The following is a 22,722-nucleotide window of genomic DNA, read 5'->3' on the forward strand; positions in this document are numbered from 1 at the left end:
GCTGCGTGGCCGATAAAGGGTTGGGGGTAGGTGTGAATATAAAAAATATAAGGGGTTTTCTGTGACGTGCTAGATTGAGATAGTGCACCAAAATTTGAGAATAAGTATACCATGACTTAGCTAAGTAAAATCCCCAGAGCCGGAAACCAGAGTTGGGGATGAGGGTAGTTTTAAGGGGTCAAAGTCGCAGTATGCATTATTTTTTTGTGACCTGGCACAACATTTGTCCCCCACGCAGCGTTCCGCCCCTGGAGATTTTACTTAGTAATGTCATGATCTACTTATTCCCAAATTTTAGGGCACTATCTCGAGCACGGACGGCAAGAAAAAACCCATATATTTTTATACTCACCCCTGCCTACCACCCCTTTGTACCCCAAGCAGAGTTCCGCCCCTGAAGATTTTACTTAGTTACGTCATAACCTACTTACTCCCAAATTCTGGTGCACTATCTCCATTATGAGCGTCACAAAAAAAAATAATAAAAACCGCGATTTTACCCCTTATAACTACCCTCGTCCGCCACTCTGGTTTCCGCCTCTGGGGATATTACTTAGTTATGTCATGGTCTACTTATTCCCAAATTTTGGTGCACTACCGCAATCACGAACGTAGCAAAAAACCCCTTACATTTTTTTCTATTCACCCCTGCCCCACCCCTTTGTCGGCCACGCAGCGTTCCACTCCTGGAGATTTTACTTAGTTACGTCATGACCTACTTATTCCCAAATTTTGGCGCACTATCTCGATCAGGAGCGTCACAAAAAAATAATAAAAACGGAAATTTTACCCCTTATAACAACTACCTTCCTTCCCCACTCTGGTTTCCGGCTCTGGGGATTTTAATCATTTATGTCATGGTCTACTTATACCCAAATTTTGGTGCACTATCTCAATCAGGAACGTCGCAAAAAACCCCTTATATTTTTTATATTCACCCCTACCCCCACCCCTTTGTCGGCAACGCAGCGTTGAGCCCCTAGAGATTTTACTTAGGTACGTCATGACCTACTTATTTCCAAATTTTGGTGCACTATCTCGATCATGAGCGTCATAAAAAAAAATAATAAAAACCGCGACTTTGACCCCTTATAACTACCCTCGGCCCCAACTCTGGTTTCCGGCCGTTGGTGAAAGTCATGTACACAACTAATTCAACATATCACCGTATAGTTTTTCCATATTACTTATCACGCACAAAATCCGCTCCCAGCTCTTAGACTATAAGTCAATACTTTTCGAGTTATTTGCGATAAAAATGTTTATTTTTCAACAAAAAACCACGTTGCAGGCGGTTTTTCGCAAATCACTCAAAAAGTAAGTATTTTATCAAAAAAATATTATTAGCAAAAATATAGCTTATAAAAAAGTGAAAAAAATGGTGTATGTATAAGGTCTATAGACCCAGTAGAAGCACAGTTGTAGCTAATGAAAAGTGAGTTCTTACTAGTCAAATTCAAAATCGAATATTTCAACGTGAAATAACCAAAAAATCAAGCACTTTTCGGGGAAAACTAAAATTTTTTAAAATATTTGAAGAAAGCTTTATTTTTGTTTTTTAAAAGAGTTTCTAACATCAAAAGTAAGTAACTTAGGGAGCGTTCAAGTATTACGTAACGCGGTTTTTGAAGATTTTTGACCCCCCCCCCCCTACGTAACGCACCTTATTGGGGCGTTCACGTATTACGTAACGCAATTTGAAGATTTTTGACCCCCCTCCCCAACCTGCGTTACGTAATACTTGAACAGTCCCTTATGATCAAAAGAATGTTAATTCATTTTTTTTGTTGGAAAAAAAATATCATGACAATCACTCCCAATTAGCATCAAAAATTAAATTAATCGATACCGCTTCAGAAATTACTTTTTATTTTTATAATAAACATTAAATTTTAATGTTTATTAAAACCTTTGATACACAATGTGTGTTTTTATTGTGCGAGCGGGCCCGCATCCCAACTGGAACGAGTGCCCGCTGATCTACCAGTACGCCACTGTTACTAAGCTGTTATTTTTAAATAATAATATTGAGCGCCATGCACGTGGTAGCCCGCGGTAAATGCTGAGTGCGAGAGAGATGCCACTCCGGCAGTCCAATGGACATCCTAAGTCTTGACGTCACAAAATAAGGAGTAGCTTACATTTGGCTCCAAACTCCAAACACTTTTGTTTGTAATGTTAAACACTCATAAGGAATTTTTCATTTATTGTTTACGTGGTTTGTGTGACAAAATAAGATTTTTCACTCGGGTATTTAGTTAAAGAAGCGTGTCAGTTAAGAGATTTTTATTCGTTTTTGCCCAGGTGAGTTAATTTAATGCAATGATAAGAACGTAAAAAGTTTTGAGGTTATGTTTATTTTCAACCACTAAGTAATAAAAACCACCTGAGCAAAAACGAATAAAAATCTCTTAATTGACACGTTTCTTTGACGAAATGACTAAATGAGGTCTTATTTTGCCACACAAAGCACATAAATGAAAAATTCCTTATGACAATTTAACCTTGCAAACGGGGTTGTTTGAAGCCAATACAGGCTCCTCCCAATTTTGTGACAGTTGTGACGTCAGACTTAGGCTGTCCATTGTGCATCTTATTTGCACTCACATTTACGGCTGCCGACCACGTGCATGGCGCTCAATATTATTACCTAAAAATAACAGCTTAGTAATAAAATAATGACAAAAATTTCTTCGGGATCTTGTAGAAGGACATTAAACTTTGATTTAGTCATTTTCTGACTTTCATAATAATAACTTTTAACCGAGTTATTAAGCCTTGAAAATCGCCATTTTTCGTTTTTTTTTCAATTTTAAATTGCTTATAACTCGAAAACGATCAACATTAAAGAAAAATTATAAGAGACCTTCTTTATCCAGAATGGTCCAAAAAACCTAAAAAAAAAATTGTACGGGCCAAAAATATTGATTTTTGCAATTTGATTAAAAAAAAATGTTAAAAAAAAATTTGGCACACTTTTCACGTGGGCGACTTTTTGAACCTTATTCTGGGATGTCTCACGAATGTAATTATGCAAAAAAATCTCATGGGAATATTTTTACCAACGAACCCGCCGTTTTCGCCTTGTCTATAGTGCCCACTGTGTTGCCTATTAAAATTTAGTCCTCTGTTATATTTGGTATAATATTTTCAGATCCAACATTTTTTGCTACAATATGTGTTTTTCTTCTTTACCTGTGGTGATTTTGCTTTTTACTCGTATAATATTTGATATTAGTTTTCTATGATGTTGATAATTTTTTTAATTGCTGTAATTTCCTCATTATAAAACTTTTCCTATTAGTACTGCGTTCTTTGTTAAATTATAAAATGTAATAAGAACAGGCACTTGTAATAATAAAATATAATTAAGACAGTTACGAAATTTTTTTATTATTTCTGTGATTGTAAAAAACTCTAGAGTTTTCTGACATTGCGAATGCGAAGCAATAATGACAATATTTTTTTCTTTTAGGCTTTGCTGCTGCTATTTGTATTATTGATATCCTGCTTTTTCCTTACAAATGGAAGATATAGATATTTATATATTCTATATAAAACATGGCGCCGAGATTTAAGGTAATATATTTATATAAATTAATATTCATATAAATATTTTAATACTTGAAGGTTTGTAATATATTTTTTCTACGAGCGTGCAAAAATGTCTACCTTCGCGCACGCATTTTAGTTTAGAAAGTTTCACTTTTCCGCACGCGTGTTACTTTTTCGCATGCGTGTTACTTTTCCGCACGCGGTTTTTACTTTTCCGCACACGTGTTAATTTAGATATGTTAATATGGCCTCAAAGTAATTCTAATACATGCAATAAACTAATATTTAGATATTATTTACTAATTTATTTCAAATATATCTTATTGTGTTCCTGTTTTAATGAAATTAACGCGACAATTCGATGAAATAAAATAATTTTGACATAATATTCGAAAGTCAAATCGGTAGACAATAACAGTCGTTTGGATCATCGTCATGGAAACTAAGATCGTCGTCATGCTAACTAATTATATTGAAAGTTTGGTTTTGACCACGGTTATTAGACTTTATTACGGTTGTCTTGTCCGACGGTGGTGGGGAGACTATTTTTGACTTTACGTCACAAGAGTTTACATTCCCATATTTTTAAATTATTTTCGATCATTGAATGTGTGTTATTTATTGTGTATATATGTGTATTATTTGTGTTATTATGAAATAATAAGACAAATAGTACACATTTTATCTTATACCGGGTGGTGAATCGTAAAAAGGGCCATAGGAAACTCAATGTAAAATTCTGAATTGTTGAATTCCTGCTTCCCTAATTATTCTACATCAAAAGTCATGAGAGAATATTTGTAGAGAATTGAAATCTGTATTAAAAACAAGAGTTAAAATTGTTCTACGATTTAAATGCATTCCAAAATTTTGAAAAATATGATACATTTGCCTGCCACAATAGGTATGCGTGTAAAAGTAAGGCCACACGTTACTATTTAACTGACAGTGCTCACCCCATTAACTGAATAAAAAAAATCTTTATTATTAATCCTTTCTCCGCCACTGAGGGTATTTTATCAACTGTATTATTTTTAAACAATAGATGATAACATAAAACTATTGACAGTTCAAAAATGTGAACATTATTGCGTTGTGTGTGGCCTAAGTTTGGGCTGAAAACTAAAATGTATTACATTTTTACAAAATGTTGGAATATGTTTAATTACGTAGACCAATTTTAACAGTTATTTCCAATACAGATTTCAATCCTCTTCAAATAGTTTCTAATGTCTTTTGATGTAAAATAATTATTAGGGAAGCTGGAATTCAACAGTTCAGAATTTTACATTGAGTTAATGCAAAACTTTGACGCATGTCAAAATTCTCAATGTTTTTTAATTGTATTCATTTTTTCGAATCCTGAGAAAACTAATAAATATTTTTGAAAAATTTAAACTCAGAATGAAACACTACATTATTACCGAGGGCTGAAAGTCCCTGAAAACTTCTATAATGTTTATTTTAATAAGTTACAGGGCTGAAAATAAAAGAGAAGTGTGATATTTAATTTCAAATATTTCATGCAATAGAATCTGCTTGTTTATTCTAAGGGCTTTCCGCCCTCGGTAATAATGTATTCTTGCATCCTGCGTTTAAATTTTTCTAAAATACTTGGTTTTCTCAGTATTCGAAAAAAATCATATTACGATTAAAATGACAGTAAACTCTCGTGACGTAATCTCACCCTTAATGTTCATTGGTTAGTCGATTTAGGCAACCGTAGTAATGTCTAAGAACCGTGGGTTTTGACAACCTTGTCAAAGAATTAATTTGTGTATGTATTTTCATATTAATTAAATTAATTGATTAAGATTTGTAATTTTTTAAAGACTCGAAAAAATATTGTTCCTAACTCTTGCAGAACGTCTCTTTTCTGCACTCGCCTGCTTGCCGAACTCCCGCTTCGCGTCGTTCGGCAAACTGCAGTCACGTGCGGAAAAGAATGACTTTCTGCACTTGTTAGGAAAATAACTATTATTGAAGCACGACAAATTAGATAAACATAATGATATACATAGACTTGACAAAATTCGTGCTACATAATTTATTAATGCTTCGGTAGCTCTAGTCTCAGAGAATTTAGGAAGTGAGTTTTTACAATAATATTTAAGATAAAGAAAAGAAATTATTAATTTTTGGGCGCCATTAATAGATCAAAATCTATTACTATATATTTATATAAGATTTACAAAAAATTACTTAAAATGGTATCCCTCTGTATAGTAACGGTACTTACCCTTGGTGTCTGAGGTAGTCTGCTTGTCCTCTTACAATAAGGATCAGAGATGGATTGTGCAAAGATAATAATAAGAAATAAGTTTAAAACATAATTATCATTATTTATTCAGGTAGAAAATTGTAAAAAAACTGATCTGATTTGAAAAATAAAGAAATTAAGTCTTTCGCGTTTCGTTAAAAGTTCGAAAAAGGAAAACAGGAATTATAAAGTTTATCACAAATACCTGGTAAAAAATCTGTTGTTGCTGTAGTGCTGGATCTGGTTACGATCTGTTGTTGCTGTAGTGCTGGATCGGTTAGCTCTTTAGAGCTCTGGTTGTTGCGAAGAACTCACTTTCACTTTACATTTTTAGATTTAAAGTACCATTACATAACTGTTATTTATATGAAAAATAAAAATTCCATAGTCTTGTTTTATGAAAAGAAAGTAACTGCGTATTTAATTATTAGTGATACATTATACTGACTCGATGATAAAACATACTTTGTTTAGACTATTGTCTTTAGTCAAAAGACCGGGAACCACGTTCCGGTAAGATTGAATTAAGTTAATTTGCAGAAGGCATGCTAAACGGGAGCTACGTCCGCGAAGGTTGAATTAAGTAGTTATTTTTGCAAGAGACATACTAAACGCCGTACTAGGAACACTATTTCATTATTGTACCGGACACAACACAAAGAATATACCGGTATGGTATTTATGACAGCATATCGCACTTGTGACTTTTCACTACAGAATCCTCAAGATTCCATTCTGAGCCTAACTCGGCACAGCCAAAAAAAATGCACGTCTTTACTGCATGTCTTCTGAAACTTAATTCATTCTTCTTGTCCTAATTTCGGACAAGATTTCTTTCTCTCGCCTAAATTCACCTCCCTTTCTGACAGCCATCACCTACTTTGACCAATAGTCATCATTCCGAACATTTCCCTACCAATCGGGTAGCTGGAAAGTTCTACTTAGGACAGCCTATTATTGTTATAAGTTTTCTTTTCGACCAATCAAAATCGCTGCCCATTTAGTAACCATTTAAGGGTTTCCACGAAATTTACTGCGTTGCAATTTCTGTTGGGTTCCTAGATTTCTATAATTGAGACACTTAGCAATATCTCCTATTCTTATTTTATGGGACACACCCTGTTGCAAAATAAATAAGTCCTCAGAAATATGTCTCCGAAACCATAAAAGTTCTTTGTCACTCAACCTACAACAACAGCCATGTGGCCTATTTAGGCATTTAGAATTTCGAAGAATATTAATCTTTCGCTTTGCGTGAGGTCTATGAGAAGCGCCCTGGGGTTCTACAATAACGTCTTATTTCTACCCATAACGACAGGGCCGGACTTAGCGAGATTTGGACTGTGATTTTGAGCATGTTTCATTATAAATTTAGTTATTTATTATATAAGCAAAATACTTTCATGTATCGCGCTAAAATCTGCATGTTGCCCCGTATAAAATACAATATTTTTTTCTATAACTTGCCCTGTACATATTATACGTACTTATGCGAAAAATTTACAATAAACAGTTGAAATTTATTTAAAAAAATTTAATTTATTATTAACATAGTTTTTTTATATTCCATCTATTTATTAAATTAATTATTTCTAATGTACTTATTAAATATGTCCATCATAAAGTGCGACAGAGACATATCATGTAGTGCGATGCGCAGCGCCTTAAAAGTCGAGTAGATGCGCATAATTAAAAAACAGCGATCTTCATTGAAATAAACACTGATTACTCGCCAGAATCTTTAAATTGAGTATTTAAACATCAATTTAGGTACTTGGCAATCTCAAAAATAATTTACATATAAGTTAACAAGCCTCGAAAATGTGTATTTTCGAATTTTTCAGATTGCAAATCGCTTAGAACTCGAAAACTATCAACTTTTGGGAAAAATGACACAAGCCCTTTTTTGTTTAAAATGAACAAAATACCTAAAAATATATTTTCCCGAGCATAAATGGTGATCTTTTGTATTTGTTTAAAAAAATGTTTAAACAATTTCTGCCCAAAAATTTCACCTGGCACCCTTCTGACTTATTTAAGGGCGCAAAATTTTGCGCCAATGTGTTTTAACTGCATTCATTCTTTTTTCGAATTCTGAGAAAAGTAATAAGTTTTTAAAAAAATTTAAATCAGAATGAAAGATTATCAGAAATATAAAAGTTTTCAGTGACTTTCGGGCCTCGGTAATAATGCAATCTTTCATTCTGCGTTTAAATTTTTCAAAAATACTTATTAGTTTTCTCAGGATCCCAAAAATATGAATGCATTTAAAATACATTGGCGCGAAATTTTACGCCTACGCCCTTAAAGGAGACATTTTTGAACAGGAACACATCTCACAGCGTGGACTACAACTATCTCTGGAGTTGAGGTGATAGCTGTATGTCTGTTTTTCGATAAACTTCGATGTATTTTAGCATCTGAAGGAAAAATTTGTATTTTTTCACTTGCATTTTGTGGAATTTGTAGTTAGTAAACAAAATAAAAACAAAAGTAATGGCTATTACACGTGCGCCAAATGCCGATATTAATATTCGTATCTTAGACCAGGGTAATAAGCTAGAAAGACCATGTTCGGGACACTCAAAGATCCAGGTAGCTGACTACTCTTTTAGTTATTGTATACCTATAGGATGAAAACCTACCTGTTTCCTGCCTAGAGTTCGGGTCCGTTTTTTAATTATTAACAATTTAGTGCAAAAATCGCGATTTGTTTGATTTTTTGCACCCCATTCAAAAGATAAATAGCTGACATAAAATTACAAAATTAAATTTTTTTAGAACATAAAAAACCTTCAAAATGCTGATTTTCTTAAGTTAAAAAGTTAAATTGTTGCTACGCAAACTGCAAAATAAATGAAAATCCTTTTTTGTTAATAACTTTTACAAAAACTACCTTAGAACTTTAGTGTTTCACCCAAAGTTGGGTATTGGGGTACTTAACAAACCCTCATAATTTGAGACCGATCCATTAATTAGTTTAAGAGTTATTCTAATTGTTTTTCCCAGAGACCTTTATTTTGCAATAACATAAGACAGAAAATAATGAAGATAGGGCAATTTTGAGTATGCCAAATGAAAGTAGAAAACTGATACTATCAAAATGTACTAAAAAACGATAAAAAGGTTATCTAATATAGTCAAAAATCCTAATGCCAAATTTGTGAAATTTTTTAGTTTAAAAACATTTAGAATAACTTTAAAAATATTGTCTGTAGAAAAAGTCATTTTACATATTAGAAAAGCTGGTATTTTACACGAATTTTTAAAAATGTAGTTTAATTGGTGACTAGTCGTGGTAAGTGAAGGGAGAGCTGGGAGCCGACAAATGCACGAGTTCAAAAACTATAAAAAGCAACTTGAAACTACTATCATTTTCCATATCTCGGGATTTACTGAATATATTTTGATCGCTCTTTTTTAATGTGTATGTAATTTTTCTGTACATTAAAAATATGCAATTTGTCTAGACATTTATTAATTAATAAACAGTCTAATTTGTTTAAACAATTTTTGAAAAAATAATTTTTTCCCAAAAATGCTTGATTTTAATCATACTATCCCTATTAATCATAGACAAAGTACCTATAGGTATACTTTAAGTAAATTAAAAGGTTAAAATGTTAATTAAAAAAGGTATACTTTAATAAAAAAATTATCTTCAATAAATAATTATCTAATAAAAATCATTTATGTATTAAAGAGTACTTTAACTTTTTCTGTGATCATTAATGATACTATGATTAAAAAATAGATTTTTGTAAAAAAAAAGAGAATTGTTTTTCAAGAATTGTTTAAACAAATTAGATTGTTTATTAATAAATAAATTTATAAACAAATTTCATATTTGTAATGTACGTAAAAATTACATACCAATTAAAAAAATAAAGATCAAAATCCATTGAGTTGATCCGGAGATACAGCAAATTATATTCGTTTGAAATTGCTTTTTCGGTATTTTAACTCGCTGGATTTGTAGATTCCCCCTAGTAATCGTTTGCACTACATGTTTGAAAAATCGTAGAGGGTGCTGTGAAGGTATAATGTTTGTGCAAATTTTTTAAGGAAAAATACAAATCCCGTTCTTTAACATGGCATTAATGAGATTCCTTAATTATTATAAACAAATTAGCTGTGAATTAAAAAATACATATGGCTAACTTTATCCAAATGAGCCCAGGCTAAATTTTTTTATTTGAAAATTCGTGTTAAAATACTATCTTTTCGAATATATAAGAAGATTGTTTCTACGGACAACATTTTTAAAGTTATTCTAAATGTTTATAAACTACAAAATTTTAAAAATTTGGCATTAGGATTTTTGACTATGTTAATTAGTTTTTTTATCTATTTTTAATACATTTTGATACTATCACTCTTCTACTTTCATTTGGCATACTCAGAATTGCACTATCTTCATTATTTTCTGTCTTATCTTATTGCAAAATAAAGGTCTCTGGAATAAACAAATAGAATAACTCTTAAACTAATAAATTGGATCGGTCTCAAATGTTGAGGGTTTGTTAAGTACCCCAATGTCTAACTTGGGGTGAAACACTAAAGTTCTAAGGTAGTTTTAGTAAAAGTTATTGACAAATAACGATTTTTACTTATTTTGCAGTTTGCGTAGCAACAAATTAACTTTTTAACTTTCAAAAATCAGAATTTTGAAGAATTTTCAATGTTCTAATAAACTGAATTTTGTAATTTTATGTCAACTATTTAGTTTTTGAATAGAGTGCAAAAATCAAAAAAATCGCGATTTTTGCACTAAATTGTTAATAATTAAAAAACGGACGTGAACTCTAGGTAGGAAACAGGTAGGTTTTCTTCCTATAGGTCTACAATAACTAAAAAAGTAATCAGCTACCTGGATCTTTGAGTGTCCCGAGAAAATCCTTATTACCCTGGACTATCTATAACAAACTTATAGAGCCCGTACAAATATTCCAGTATCTTGGTTGCTGGATAACAAACGATCTTGACTACGACCACGAGGTCGAAATAAGTGCTATATAGAGTATGCTACTTCCGCGTTTCAAAAAATGAAAAAATTCCTAATAAACTCTACCTTATCGTTGGATATCCGATACCAATTTGTAAAAACATTTATTTATTCCATATTGCTATACGGGTGGAAACATGGACTCACGGAATTACAAGTATGAGGCGTAGCCTTTGAGATGTAGGTTTTTCGAAGGATGCTGACGATCTTTTGGATAGAGCACGGGACTAACAACGAGATGCTGAGAGGAATGGGGACTGAGAGAGAACTCCTAAATATTGTAAAAAAACAGAAAAACCAGTTATGTAGGACAAAAGTGGAAGGAAGTAGAGGTCCAGGAAGAAGAAAAAGCCCCTGGCGGAAGAACGTAAGAGACTGGACAGGCATGGACACACATGCGATATTAAGAACAGCTCAAGATAGAGAGAAATTTACTGTAGTTGTAGCAGCCAACCTTCAGTAATGGAGAAGGCACCTTAAGAAGAATTTAGTAGCGGTACTCAAAAGCGCTCAGCTAGGAATTTAATATTTTTCCACCTACCTCTACCGAAAGTATACTTTTCCGGACCTGATTTTAGGGAGCAAAGTTGTACTTTTCCTCCCTAGGGAGGAAAAGTAAAAGTGACGTCATGGTATTTAATTCATGAAATATAACTTATTGACGCGCTGTACAATATCTATTCTCTATTATATAAGTATCTAACGTTTATTTATAAAAGACCTTGTATTTTTCAGAATGGTGAAAAACAGGAAATTGTTATTTTGATTTAACAATGTTTACATTAATAATTTGACTTATATTTGACAGTTGACAGTTATATTATACCTACTTGTTAGTTTTAGTTTTAATAAACTTTGTTGGTTAGTTACATAAATAAATTAAGTAAAAATGAAAAATGACTTATTATTAATTTAAGGAAGGTGGAAAAACCATATGTATAACATGGGAGTAAAGTGCCTTTTCCTCCCTTGAATGATTACTGCTCTCCGCTACGCGTCGGGCAGTAAACTTCATTCTCGGGAGGAAAAGTAGCACTTTCCTCCCTTGTTATACAAATAGCTATTACACACTTATAAAGCAGATATCTTTTTGGTAAGCGAAAATTCGAAAAAATCGCATTTTTCGCAATAAATTGTCAATAATTTAAAAACCACGCCGAAATTTCTGCTTCGTAGAAAACGTATACGTTTGTTTACAATAGGTATATTGGTATATATTATCCCAAAAATCTATTCAAATACTTATGTATCTATGGAGATATCCCGAGACAATCTGGACTAAAATGGCAAAAATGCAGCAATAATCTCAGTAAACGAAGGTAATGACAAGAAAAGATGAATTTATTTCATTGATTAACAAAAAAAAATAGCACCACATCAACATTTTAAATCGTAAAATATCCAAATTTCGGTCAAGGTACACTCATTTACCTTCAACGATACCAATCTTCAAGAACAGTCATATTATTAAAAACGAATTTGTAGTTAGTAAATATTATAGACTAAGAGCCGCTATAAGGTGAAATTGGGTAATCATTTTAGGTACGATAAGACTCTATAAATTAAATAGTAGAAACTAAAAGAAAACGTAAGAACACTGTGCCGTCACTTTTTAGTGGCACATGCGTCGACAGTGGCCCATCAAACTTTCTACTTTTGGACCGGATAAATAAATTAAAAGGTACCCTCCCTCACTCCCAGAATTCATTTTATTATTCATTTTTTTTAGGTTTTTGTGATTAAAAAATAAGACTCAGCGTAATTTTAACCCACCACCCCCTCCCCCCATAAAAAACTTCATTTTTCGTTTTTATTTTTTTTAAGTGGGATGCAATCAATTTTAAAATTTCAAAAAATTCATATAGACTTGGATCCGCGTACCAAAAAAAGTTGATTAACAGCAAGCTGAAAATTTGTTAATAGCTTAACGGTGTCTAGTCGGACAAACTCCGATGTATGGGAACACTGGAACAGCGGAAGTTTTAATTGTGGAACAGGTTATAAATTTGAAACGTCACACTGGTGTGTATCACCAATTGGCCATTTTAATGAGTGGAACACGAAGAACATGTCAAATGACAGGAACCATGTTGGTTAGTAACAGCAGTCTGATTTTTGCATGAGAGTTTAATGAAAGGGTAACAAATAAATTTTAAGTTCTCATCATTCTCTTTGCCTTATCCCTATGCGGGGTCGGCCTCCCTAATTGCATTACTCCACATAATTCTATCTTGGGTCATATCAATGTCAATCCCCTTCATCAAGATGCCCTGCCTTCTCTCGTCTCCCCCCAGGTCTTCTTTGGTCTTCCTCTCCTACTCCTACTCCTTCCAGGAATCTGCACTTCAGCTATTCTTCGTATTGGGTGATTAACGTCTCGACGTTGAACATGACCAAACCATCTTAACCTATGCTCTCTCATTTTGGCATCAATTGGTGCCACACCTAGACTTCCCCTAATATACTCATTTCTAATTTTATCCTTCTTTGTCACTTCACTCATCCATCTAAGCATTCTCATTTCCGCCACATGCATTCGTTGTTCCTCTTTCTTCTTCACTGCCCAACATTCAGTTCCGTACATCATAGCCGGTCTTAAGGCTGTTTTATAGAATTTTCCCTTCAGCTTCATTGGAATTTTTCTATCACACAACACACCACTCGCTTCTTTCCACTTCATCCATCCAGCCCTAATTCTACTGCATGCATCTCTATCTATTTCTCCATTACTCTGTAATACCGATCCCAGGTACTTAAAACTATTGCTTTTTACAATCAGTTCACCATCCAAAGATACCATTTTATTTGTAGTAACTCCATCTTTAATTGAACATTCCAAATACTCTGTTTTTGTCCTACTAAGTTTTAAACCTTTTTCCTCCAGAGCTTGCCTCCACTGTTCCAGTTTTTGTTCTAAGTCTCTTTCACTATTTCCTACTAACACGACATCATCAGCATACATTAAGCACCATGGAATGTTACCCTGTAGTTTCGCTGTTATCTGGTCCAAAACTAATGAGAATAAATACGAACTAAGCACAGAGCCTTGGTGCAATCCTACTTTCACATGAAATTTATCAGTCTCTCCCACACCTGTCCTAACACTAGTCGTTACTCCCTCATACATATCCCTCACAATCTTTACATATTCACCAGGGACTCCTTTCTTATTGAGTGTCCACCACAGAATCTCTCGAGGAACTCTATCAAATGCTTTCTCAAGATCAATGAATACCATATGAGCGTTTGTTTCTTTACTTCTGTATTTTTCCATCAACTGCCTTATAATGAAAATTGCATCTGTTGTTGATCTGCCTTGCATCAATTGGACAAAATACATGGGACGTTTTCGTAATCTGACGTTCCAAATTTTTAAACTGTTCCACAAATAAAATTTCCCCTGTGCCAGTGTTCCCGTGCATCAAAGTTTGTCCGACTAGACACCGTTAAGTTATTAACAAATTTTTAGCTTGCTATTAATCAACTTTTTTTGGTACGCAGGATCCAGGTCTAATATGCATAGTTAAGGCTTTTACAAAATATATTTATTTTTTATAGATCGGTATCGGTAGAAATGTTCAATTTTTTTTGTAAAAAAGCGTCTAACTTTTTTTTTTGAGATGGCTAGAGGTATTTTTTTTCTATTTCGTGTATTTTATCGAACACGAAATAAAAACGAAAAAAATAAAAACGAAAATTGAAGTTTTTGATGGCGGAGAAGGGTGAAGGGGGAAGGGGTGGTGGGTTAAAAGTATGCTTAGTTTTATTTTTTAATCACATAGAACTTAAAAAAATAAAAAATTCTGGGAGTGAAAGACGGTATCTTTAAATTTATTTATCCCGTCCATAAGTGGAAAGTTTGATGCGCCCCTGTCGACACATGTGCCACTAAAAAGTGACGGCACAGTGTCCATATGTTTTCTTTTAGGTTCTACTATTTAAAGGTAAAGTTTTCAATCCTAATAGCATCATTAATAATATTGAAAAATATTAAAAAAATTTCTCAAAGATTTTTAAATTGAAAACTTATTGGTCCATTTCCCTGGTAACACCTCCACGGCTTCTAAAATTTGTAACCAAGATTGATGCTGCATTGAAGACAAAAGGGAATTCTAAAAAGTTGCAATTCACAACCTCCGTCTGCAGCTTGGTAAAGTTCCAACGGAAAATGGACCTAGTTACTCTATAGCAGTAATACTAATATAAAATAAAAATGTATACCATTTTTATTCAGTTGCAATGCGAAGCCAAAACAATCTTATTTTTCACTTAGAACAGGCAGCACAGTCCAGCACTCTGAATCGACGATTTTCGACTCTTATTGGAGTCATCATTTCGACTCTTATTATTAATGTTGCTATTAGGATTGAAAACTTTACCTTTCAATTGCCAGATGACGGAAGTCACCTATTCCATACACGTCAGTTGCAATGTGGGAATTAACTTTCATGGTTTGGCACTTCGAGCAGAGAGCAGCAGGCCTACGCCTCTCCGACGATGACTACAATAAGAGTCGAAAATCGTCGATTCAGAGTGCTGGACTGCGCTCCCTGTTCTAAGTGAAAAATAAGATTGTTTTGCTTTCGCATTGCAACTGAATAAAAATGGTATACATTTTTATTTTATATTACTATTACTCCTACAGAGTAACTAGGTCCATTTTCCGGTGGAACTTTACCAAGCTGCAGACAGGGGTTGTGAATTGCAACTTTTTAGCATTCCCTCTTGTCTTCACTGCAGCATCCATCTGGCTTGCAAATTTTAGAAGCCATTGAGGTGTTACCAGGGGAATAGACCAATAAGTTTTCAATTTAAAAATCTTTTAGTAATATTTTTAATATTTTTCAATATTATTAATGTTGATATTAGGATTGAAAACTTTACCTTTCAGTTACCAGATGACGCAAGTCACCCACTCCATACACGTCAGTTGCAATGCGGGGATTAACTTTCATGTTTTGATCACTTCGAGGAGAGAGCAGCTAGCAGGCCTACGCCTCTCCGATGATGACTCCAATAAGAGTCGAAAATCGTCGATTCAGAGTGCTGGACTGCGCTGCCTGTTCTAAGTGAAAAATAAGATTTTTTGCCTTCGCATTGCAACTGAATAAAAATGGTATACATTTTTATTCTACTATTTAAGTTATAGGGTCTTATTGCGCCTAAAACGATTAGCAAATTTCACCTGTACCGGCTCCTAGTCTATTACATTTCATTCAACTTCTGTTAAAATGAGTTTCTCACCATGGACAAATTTTCTTGTTTGATATAGGATACTCAAATATAATCAGTAGTTTATTCCAACGTGTTTTCTTATCTCCGATTTGTTTACTCGTTAATATTGTGGACAGTTCTAGCCGTTTTGACAGCAATCACAATTTATCGGAAATGTGATAAAAAAATATTTTTAATAGGTCTAATAATTCAGTCTAGTTATAGATAAATGTTTTATGTAGATAAAGAACAAAATCAGAAATAAATATTTATTTAGTAGTTTTACTTTTGAGCGTAAATATGAAAATAGAATTACATCCCTCTGTGGCTCAGTGGTAAGAGCGCCTACATTTTAATAGAAAGTTCCGAATGGTCGTGAGTTCGAATCTCACCTGGGTATAGAATGTTTCGTTTATTATAAACAAGAATAAAAAACCGCTCAAAAGAGCTGATATGAGTATTACGTGGCGCGAAAATGTATTTTTCTACGAGCGTGCAAAAATGTCTACTTTCGCGCACGCGTTTTAGTTTAGAAAGTTTTACTTTTCCGCACGCGTGTTACTTTTCCGCACGCGTTTTACTTTTCCGCACGCGTGTTAATTTAGATATGTTTATATGGCCTTAAAGTAATTATAATACATGCAATAAACTAATATTCAGATATTATTTACTAATTTATTTTAAATATATCTTATTGTGTTCATGTTTTAATGAAATTAACGCGATAATTCGATGAAATAAAATAATTTTGACATAATATTCGAAAGTCAAATCAGTAGACAATAACAGTGGTTTTGAATCGTCGTCATGGAAACCAAGATCGTCGTCATGCTAACCAATTATGCTGAAAGTTTGGTTTTGACAACCTTGTCAAAGAATTAATTTGTGTATGTATTTTCACTAGTAATACCACTAGAGGTCAAATTATTTCCGGAAATTTTCTAAAAATATTCATGATCAAAAAAAAATTTCCGGATATTATTTTGACTTCGCGTGGTATTCGGTAAGAAAATTCCACACCAAATTTGCATTTGAAAATCCAAAGCTGCATGAACAGATTAATAGCGCGCCATAGCTTTGTCAGCAATTATTTAGGCTTTCAAATTCGTAATTTCTACTCATTGTAGTTGCATGGGAATACCATTTCAAGATAGAAAATAGTATATTCTTCAATTTTACATAAGTTTTGAGTAACTACAAGTGATAGAAAATGAATCAAAACTAAATTATGTAAACAAATAAAAACCAGTCTGTCAAAAATGTTCTGTTATTGTAAACGTCAAAAAATTTCCACTATAATTCGCTGTTGGGTACCCCACGAGCAAAAAATTTCCGATAAAATACCTCCGTTGCCATGGTGATCTGTCAAAATAACGTATTTTGATTGGTTCAAAATTACAGGTGTGGAATTTTCATATTAATTAAATTAATTGATTAAGATTTGGTCATTTTTTAAAGACTCGTAGAAAAATATTGTTCCTAACTCTTGCAGAAAGTCGAAAGTCTCTTTTCCGCACTCGACTGCTTGCCGAACTCCCGCTTCGCGTCGTTCGGCAAACTGCAGTCGCGTGCGGAAAAGTATGACTTTCTGCACTTGTTAGGAAAATAACTATTTTCTATGGATGCTATACAATGTGCAACTTCTCTCACTACTTACATACATTCAAAACGAACAATTTCTCAGGCAGTGAGAAAAGTCGGCCATTGCAGTGAGAAATATTTTTTCTCACGGGTTCACCGCCGGTTTATATAAGTACATATGATCGCCATTTCCACGGTAACATGCACAAATGCACAATACAAACACAATTATTTTTGTCAAACAAAATGTGTTCAAACTTGTCAAAACTTATCAAATATTACCTTTTAAGACTGTTCAACTGTGAATTATAATTATAAATAAATGAGGTATACAGGGAGAGTCACCACTAACGGGACGGAAGATTACAGCGAAATGGTAAAAGATTAAAAAAAAAAATAAATTAATAGCTTGTAAGTTAATAAAAGCTACATTTTAAAATTATTTTGAAATATACAGGGTGTCCCAATAAGTGGCGGCGTATCAAAGTTATATTTTTTCTTATGGAATACCCTGTATTTTAGTGCATTTTTAATTGTCCGCAAAAAATAAGGTAGAGTTTCATAAGGCTTCCCTATACCTATGTACAGAGTGTTCTGAGTTATGTTGACTTTTCTTAAAATGTATAGTTTTAAAGAAGGCTTATTCTCAAGTTATTTAAAAAATTATAAAAATATTATTTTTACATCTAAATTGTTGGATATTGGGTGAACGTATTCCATGATTAATTATTACACATTTGTCTACAGGGTGTTCAAAATTTACAGTTTAATTATTGAAGTATTCAATGTGTCATATGATGCTTATTTTAAATGGAACACCATGTATATTAATAAACAATTACACTTAACAAATTTACCTCTTTCGAATGGTTTGTGGATGTCCTATACCTAGGTCTCATAGTTTTTGCGTAATTTACAATTATTTAAATTCTTAATATGTAAATCGATTTTAAAACAAAAGATGAAGTTAATTAATGTCATTGTATGACATTGTCATTTCATGACAATACAGTCTGGTAATTATCTTATAATTAATGCATTCCATGATTGATTATTACACATTTATTTACAGGGTGTTCAAAATTTACAGTTTCATTATTGGATTATTCAATGTAGCATAATATAATGGTTATTTTACTAGAACACCATGTATATTAATCAATAATTATTCTAAACACAGATTCCTCTTTTGAAAGGTATATAGATGTTCTATAACTAGGAGTCATAGTTTTTGTGTAATTTACAATTTTCTTAAACGGTACGTCGATTTTAAAAATATTTATAGTCACTCTCGATTTTTAAACCAATCATCTTGGCATAGTTGTTATAGAGTGTAGTTGTAAATAAATATGTAGGTATATTTTTATTTGCTGATTTGTAAAATAAATTTTTTCGTTATTGAAAATAACTAAATACATAACGAAACATAAAGAATCTTAATAAAACAAATACATAAATAATACAAAATGAACCACAACTTACTATAAGTACAAAATTATCAGTTATGTAATACACGTTCAAAATGTTTATACAACAAGCGATTTTAAAGTATTTGTTTACAATATTTAACATAGCTGGTATTATAGACGCAAAAGCGTTCGAAATTCTTAATTTCATAAAAATATCATCTGATGTAGTAGGGTAGGAAGTGTAGCATTTACAATATTTTTAATATAACCCCATTTAAAAAAATTCATCTTGGTCAATCTTGGTGACCTAGGTGGCCAAATATATGGACCGAATCTATCTATCCATTTATTTCTAAATTTTATGTTGAGGTTGTTCTTAACATTACGTCAAAAATAATCAGGAGCTCCGTCCAATTGGAGCCACATGTTTGTTCGCACGTCGCAAGCTAAGTGGAAGGTTTTAAGAAGGTTAATAAGGGTCCAAAAACTTCTTTTAAAAAATTTAAAAAAGTTGCTTCATTCAGATTTTCGTCAAAAAAATATGGGTCGATAACGTACTCGCTCAGAATACTGACCCAAACATTAACACTTCATCGATGTTGGCGATCAACAGTAAAATGTTTACTGTATCATAATAAAATGAAAGCTATGTCTATCAACTAGAAGATTATTATGAAAAGTAGGTAGATTCGTCTGTACACAATACATTCTTAAAAAAAATCAGGATCTTCTCCAAATGCTAAAGTCTATAAACGAAAAGTTATACGTTCACGTTCTGTCTAATGCTGGTGTAGTTGAGTTTTATACGGATGATAGTGGTTTTTCTTATGTATTCTACATACACTCGTTTGACTGATTTCCAATTGACTCGAAATTTTTCACGTACTAGTATTTGGGTTTTCCGTAACAGAAAGCAGGACATTAAGTTCGTTGACGTCATCAAAAATAAATGGTTTATTTTTATTTAACTTTTTGTACCTATGCAACATTACCAGTAGCACGGAATCTATCTAGAAATCGCTTAAAAACTTCCTTTTTTGGGTGTCTTCTATCAGAATACTTTTAAGCGTAAACTTTATAAGCTAAGAGACATTTTTAAAAATATCCCCCCAATGCAAAGAAGCATGTCTACTCTTTCATAGATAGCGTGATTATTCATTTTTAGGAACAATTAAATTTGAATGTAATTGGCTCCGCCAAAGCCATTTTTAAGTAAAAAAAAATGAATTACATACACGGATGTTTACAGTTTTGATAATTACCAGACCGTACTGTCATAAACTGACAATGTCATACAATGACATTAATTAACTACATCTTTTGTTTTGAAATCGATTTACAGATTAAGAATTTAAATAATTGTAAATTAGGCAAAAACTATGACACTTAGGTATAGGACATCCATATACCATTCGAAAGAGGTAAATTTGTTTAGTATAATTATTTATTAATATACATGGTGTTCTATTTAAAATAAGCATCATATGACACATTGAATACTCCAATAATGAAACTGTAAATTTTGAACACCCTGTAGACAAATGTGTAATAATTAATCATGGAATACATTCAACCAATATCCGACAATTTAGATGTAAAAGTAATATTTTTATAATTTCTTAAATAACTTGAGAATAAGCCTTCTTTTAAAACTTTACATTTTAAGACAGGTCAACATAACTCAGAACACTCTGTACATGGGTATAGGGAAGCGTTATGAAACTATGCCTTATTCTTTGCGGACAATTAAAAAATTCAATAAAATACAGGGTGTTCCATAAGAAAAAATATAACTTTGATACGCCGCCATTTAGTGGGACACCCTGTATATTTCAAAATAATTTTAAAATGTAGCTTTTATCAACTTACAAACTATTCAATTTAAATTTTTTTCAAATCTTTTACTATTTCGCTGTAATCTTCCGTCCCGTTAGTGGTGACTCACCCTGTATAAATATTAAGAATATTAAATACCTATGTGTATATATGTATTTTATTTCAAATTAGGCATATAATATACCTAAAAGCACCTAAATTATTTAATTTTGTAGTTTGAACTCTTGACAAAAACGCATCCATAGAAAAAGTACAGTGTACAACACGAGAGAAAATGACATATTTCTCTCTCACTTGATTTGCGGCACTCGCCTCGTGTTCTGCGCTCGTGAGAAATATGTCTTTTTTCTCTCTTGTTGTACAATATACTATTTCATTGTGATGGAAAATAAAATTCTAAGTTTTATTTTAAAAGATGTTTCCATAATATTTACTAAATTTGAAGTAAAACGCGCCACAAAAAAGTAACTTTGATACAGTTTGCATTTTGAGTCTCTTTTGTGGCGCGTTTTACTTCAAATTTAACAAATATTATGGAAAATATCTTTTAAAATAAAACTAGAATTTTATTTTCCATCAAAATGAAACTACATTTTCGCGCCACGTAATACTCATATCAGCTCTTTTGTAGCTGGAATATTGTATGCGCCACTCATTTTTACAATGTTTAGCGGTTTTTATTCTTGTTTCAGGAGATTTTCAAAGTTTTTTATTATTTAAATGTATGAAGTTGAATGTAATCTTTCTTGATTACACGTTAAGCGTTATAAATGGTCGCCTTTGTGGCATTCTCTCCCAAATGATCTATTAGTTACGACATAAAACTTGTGATAAGACAATCCGAGTTCATATCCCAGCCATCCTGATAATGACGGCCGACAAATGAACTCGGATTGCACGATCGATCATAGCGTCGTAACCACTACAGCTACATAAACCATTTCGGCGATCATGGTTAAATGGATTATACTTTTGGAGCTCGATTACTTCTGAACGGCTTAACCGATTTGGATCATTAAACATGAGTTTGAAACGTACTGGTATTAAACGAATTATTGAACTTAAAAAACCGTTTTTCCCATAAGAAATAGATTTGATCATATTTAGGAAGTCTATAACTTAAAAATTCGAAATTTCCCAGATATCAGGTATACACCGTTAAACGCGTCTAGAGTCCTCCTACAAACCCTTAGTTATTGGCGTAATTCGTAAGTTAAAATTTTGAGTAATTGTCAACAAACCAAAATTTGTCAAAAGTTTAGTTTTTCAGTTTTTCGGCTATACTGCGCCGTGCTTATGTCTGATTCTAACCGCTTAGTCACCATTTGAAAGCTTAACTCAACGCTATTGATTTAGTTTATTTGCAGTTTTCCTGTCTCTCCTTGAACTCAAGATATATACGCCCAAAAAATATGCCATTTTGTATCTACCAAGCCCTATAGCTGGCTTATGGGTGACCAAAAGTCACAAACTACACCGGTTCTGAATCGGTCCTGACCCCCTCTTGAAATACAGAAAAAGAAATCCAGATTGATGTAACTTTTCCACACACATACATACATACATAGGTACATATCCACAAACATTTTCCCCTTTTTAAATAAAAATTCTGAGCTCATACTTCTGAGCTCTGTAACTTTTGAATGGTATAACCGATTTTCAAAATTAGACATGCGTTGGAAAGGTAATGATCAGTACTATCAGAAACCGCAAAGGTCGTACTTACATTATTGAAATTTTTGGGAGTTTTGGGGACGAGAACGAAAAACAGACCCTAAATGGGAAGGGCCGTAAAATCCACACCCTTGGACCAAAATGGAGATTTGGCATATGGATGGGCGAGTCTGTTCCTAAACTTTAAG

The 22,722-nt window shown here is 32.8% G+C and overlaps 1 protein-coding gene across 1 annotated transcript in view; it reads left to right on the forward strand.

Moving 5' to 3' along the window:
• LOC114332567 (long-chain fatty acid transport protein 4) overlaps positions 1-22,722 on the forward strand; it is a gene marked incomplete in the record, with an annotated part of 350,190 nt that overhangs the window by 28,256 nt on the left and 299,212 nt on the right. Inside the window, 1 exon segment of the mRNA XM_050654162.1 lies at positions 3,476-3,579. Within this exon segment, the coding sequence (XP_050510119.1) occupies positions 3,476-3,579 (104 nt within the window).

Source organism: Diabrotica virgifera, chromosome 6 (genome assembly GCF_917563875.1).
Source record: "Diabrotica virgifera virgifera chromosome 6, PGI_DIABVI_V3a".
NCBI lineage: Eukaryota > Metazoa > Arthropoda > Insecta > Coleoptera > Chrysomelidae > Diabrotica > Diabrotica virgifera.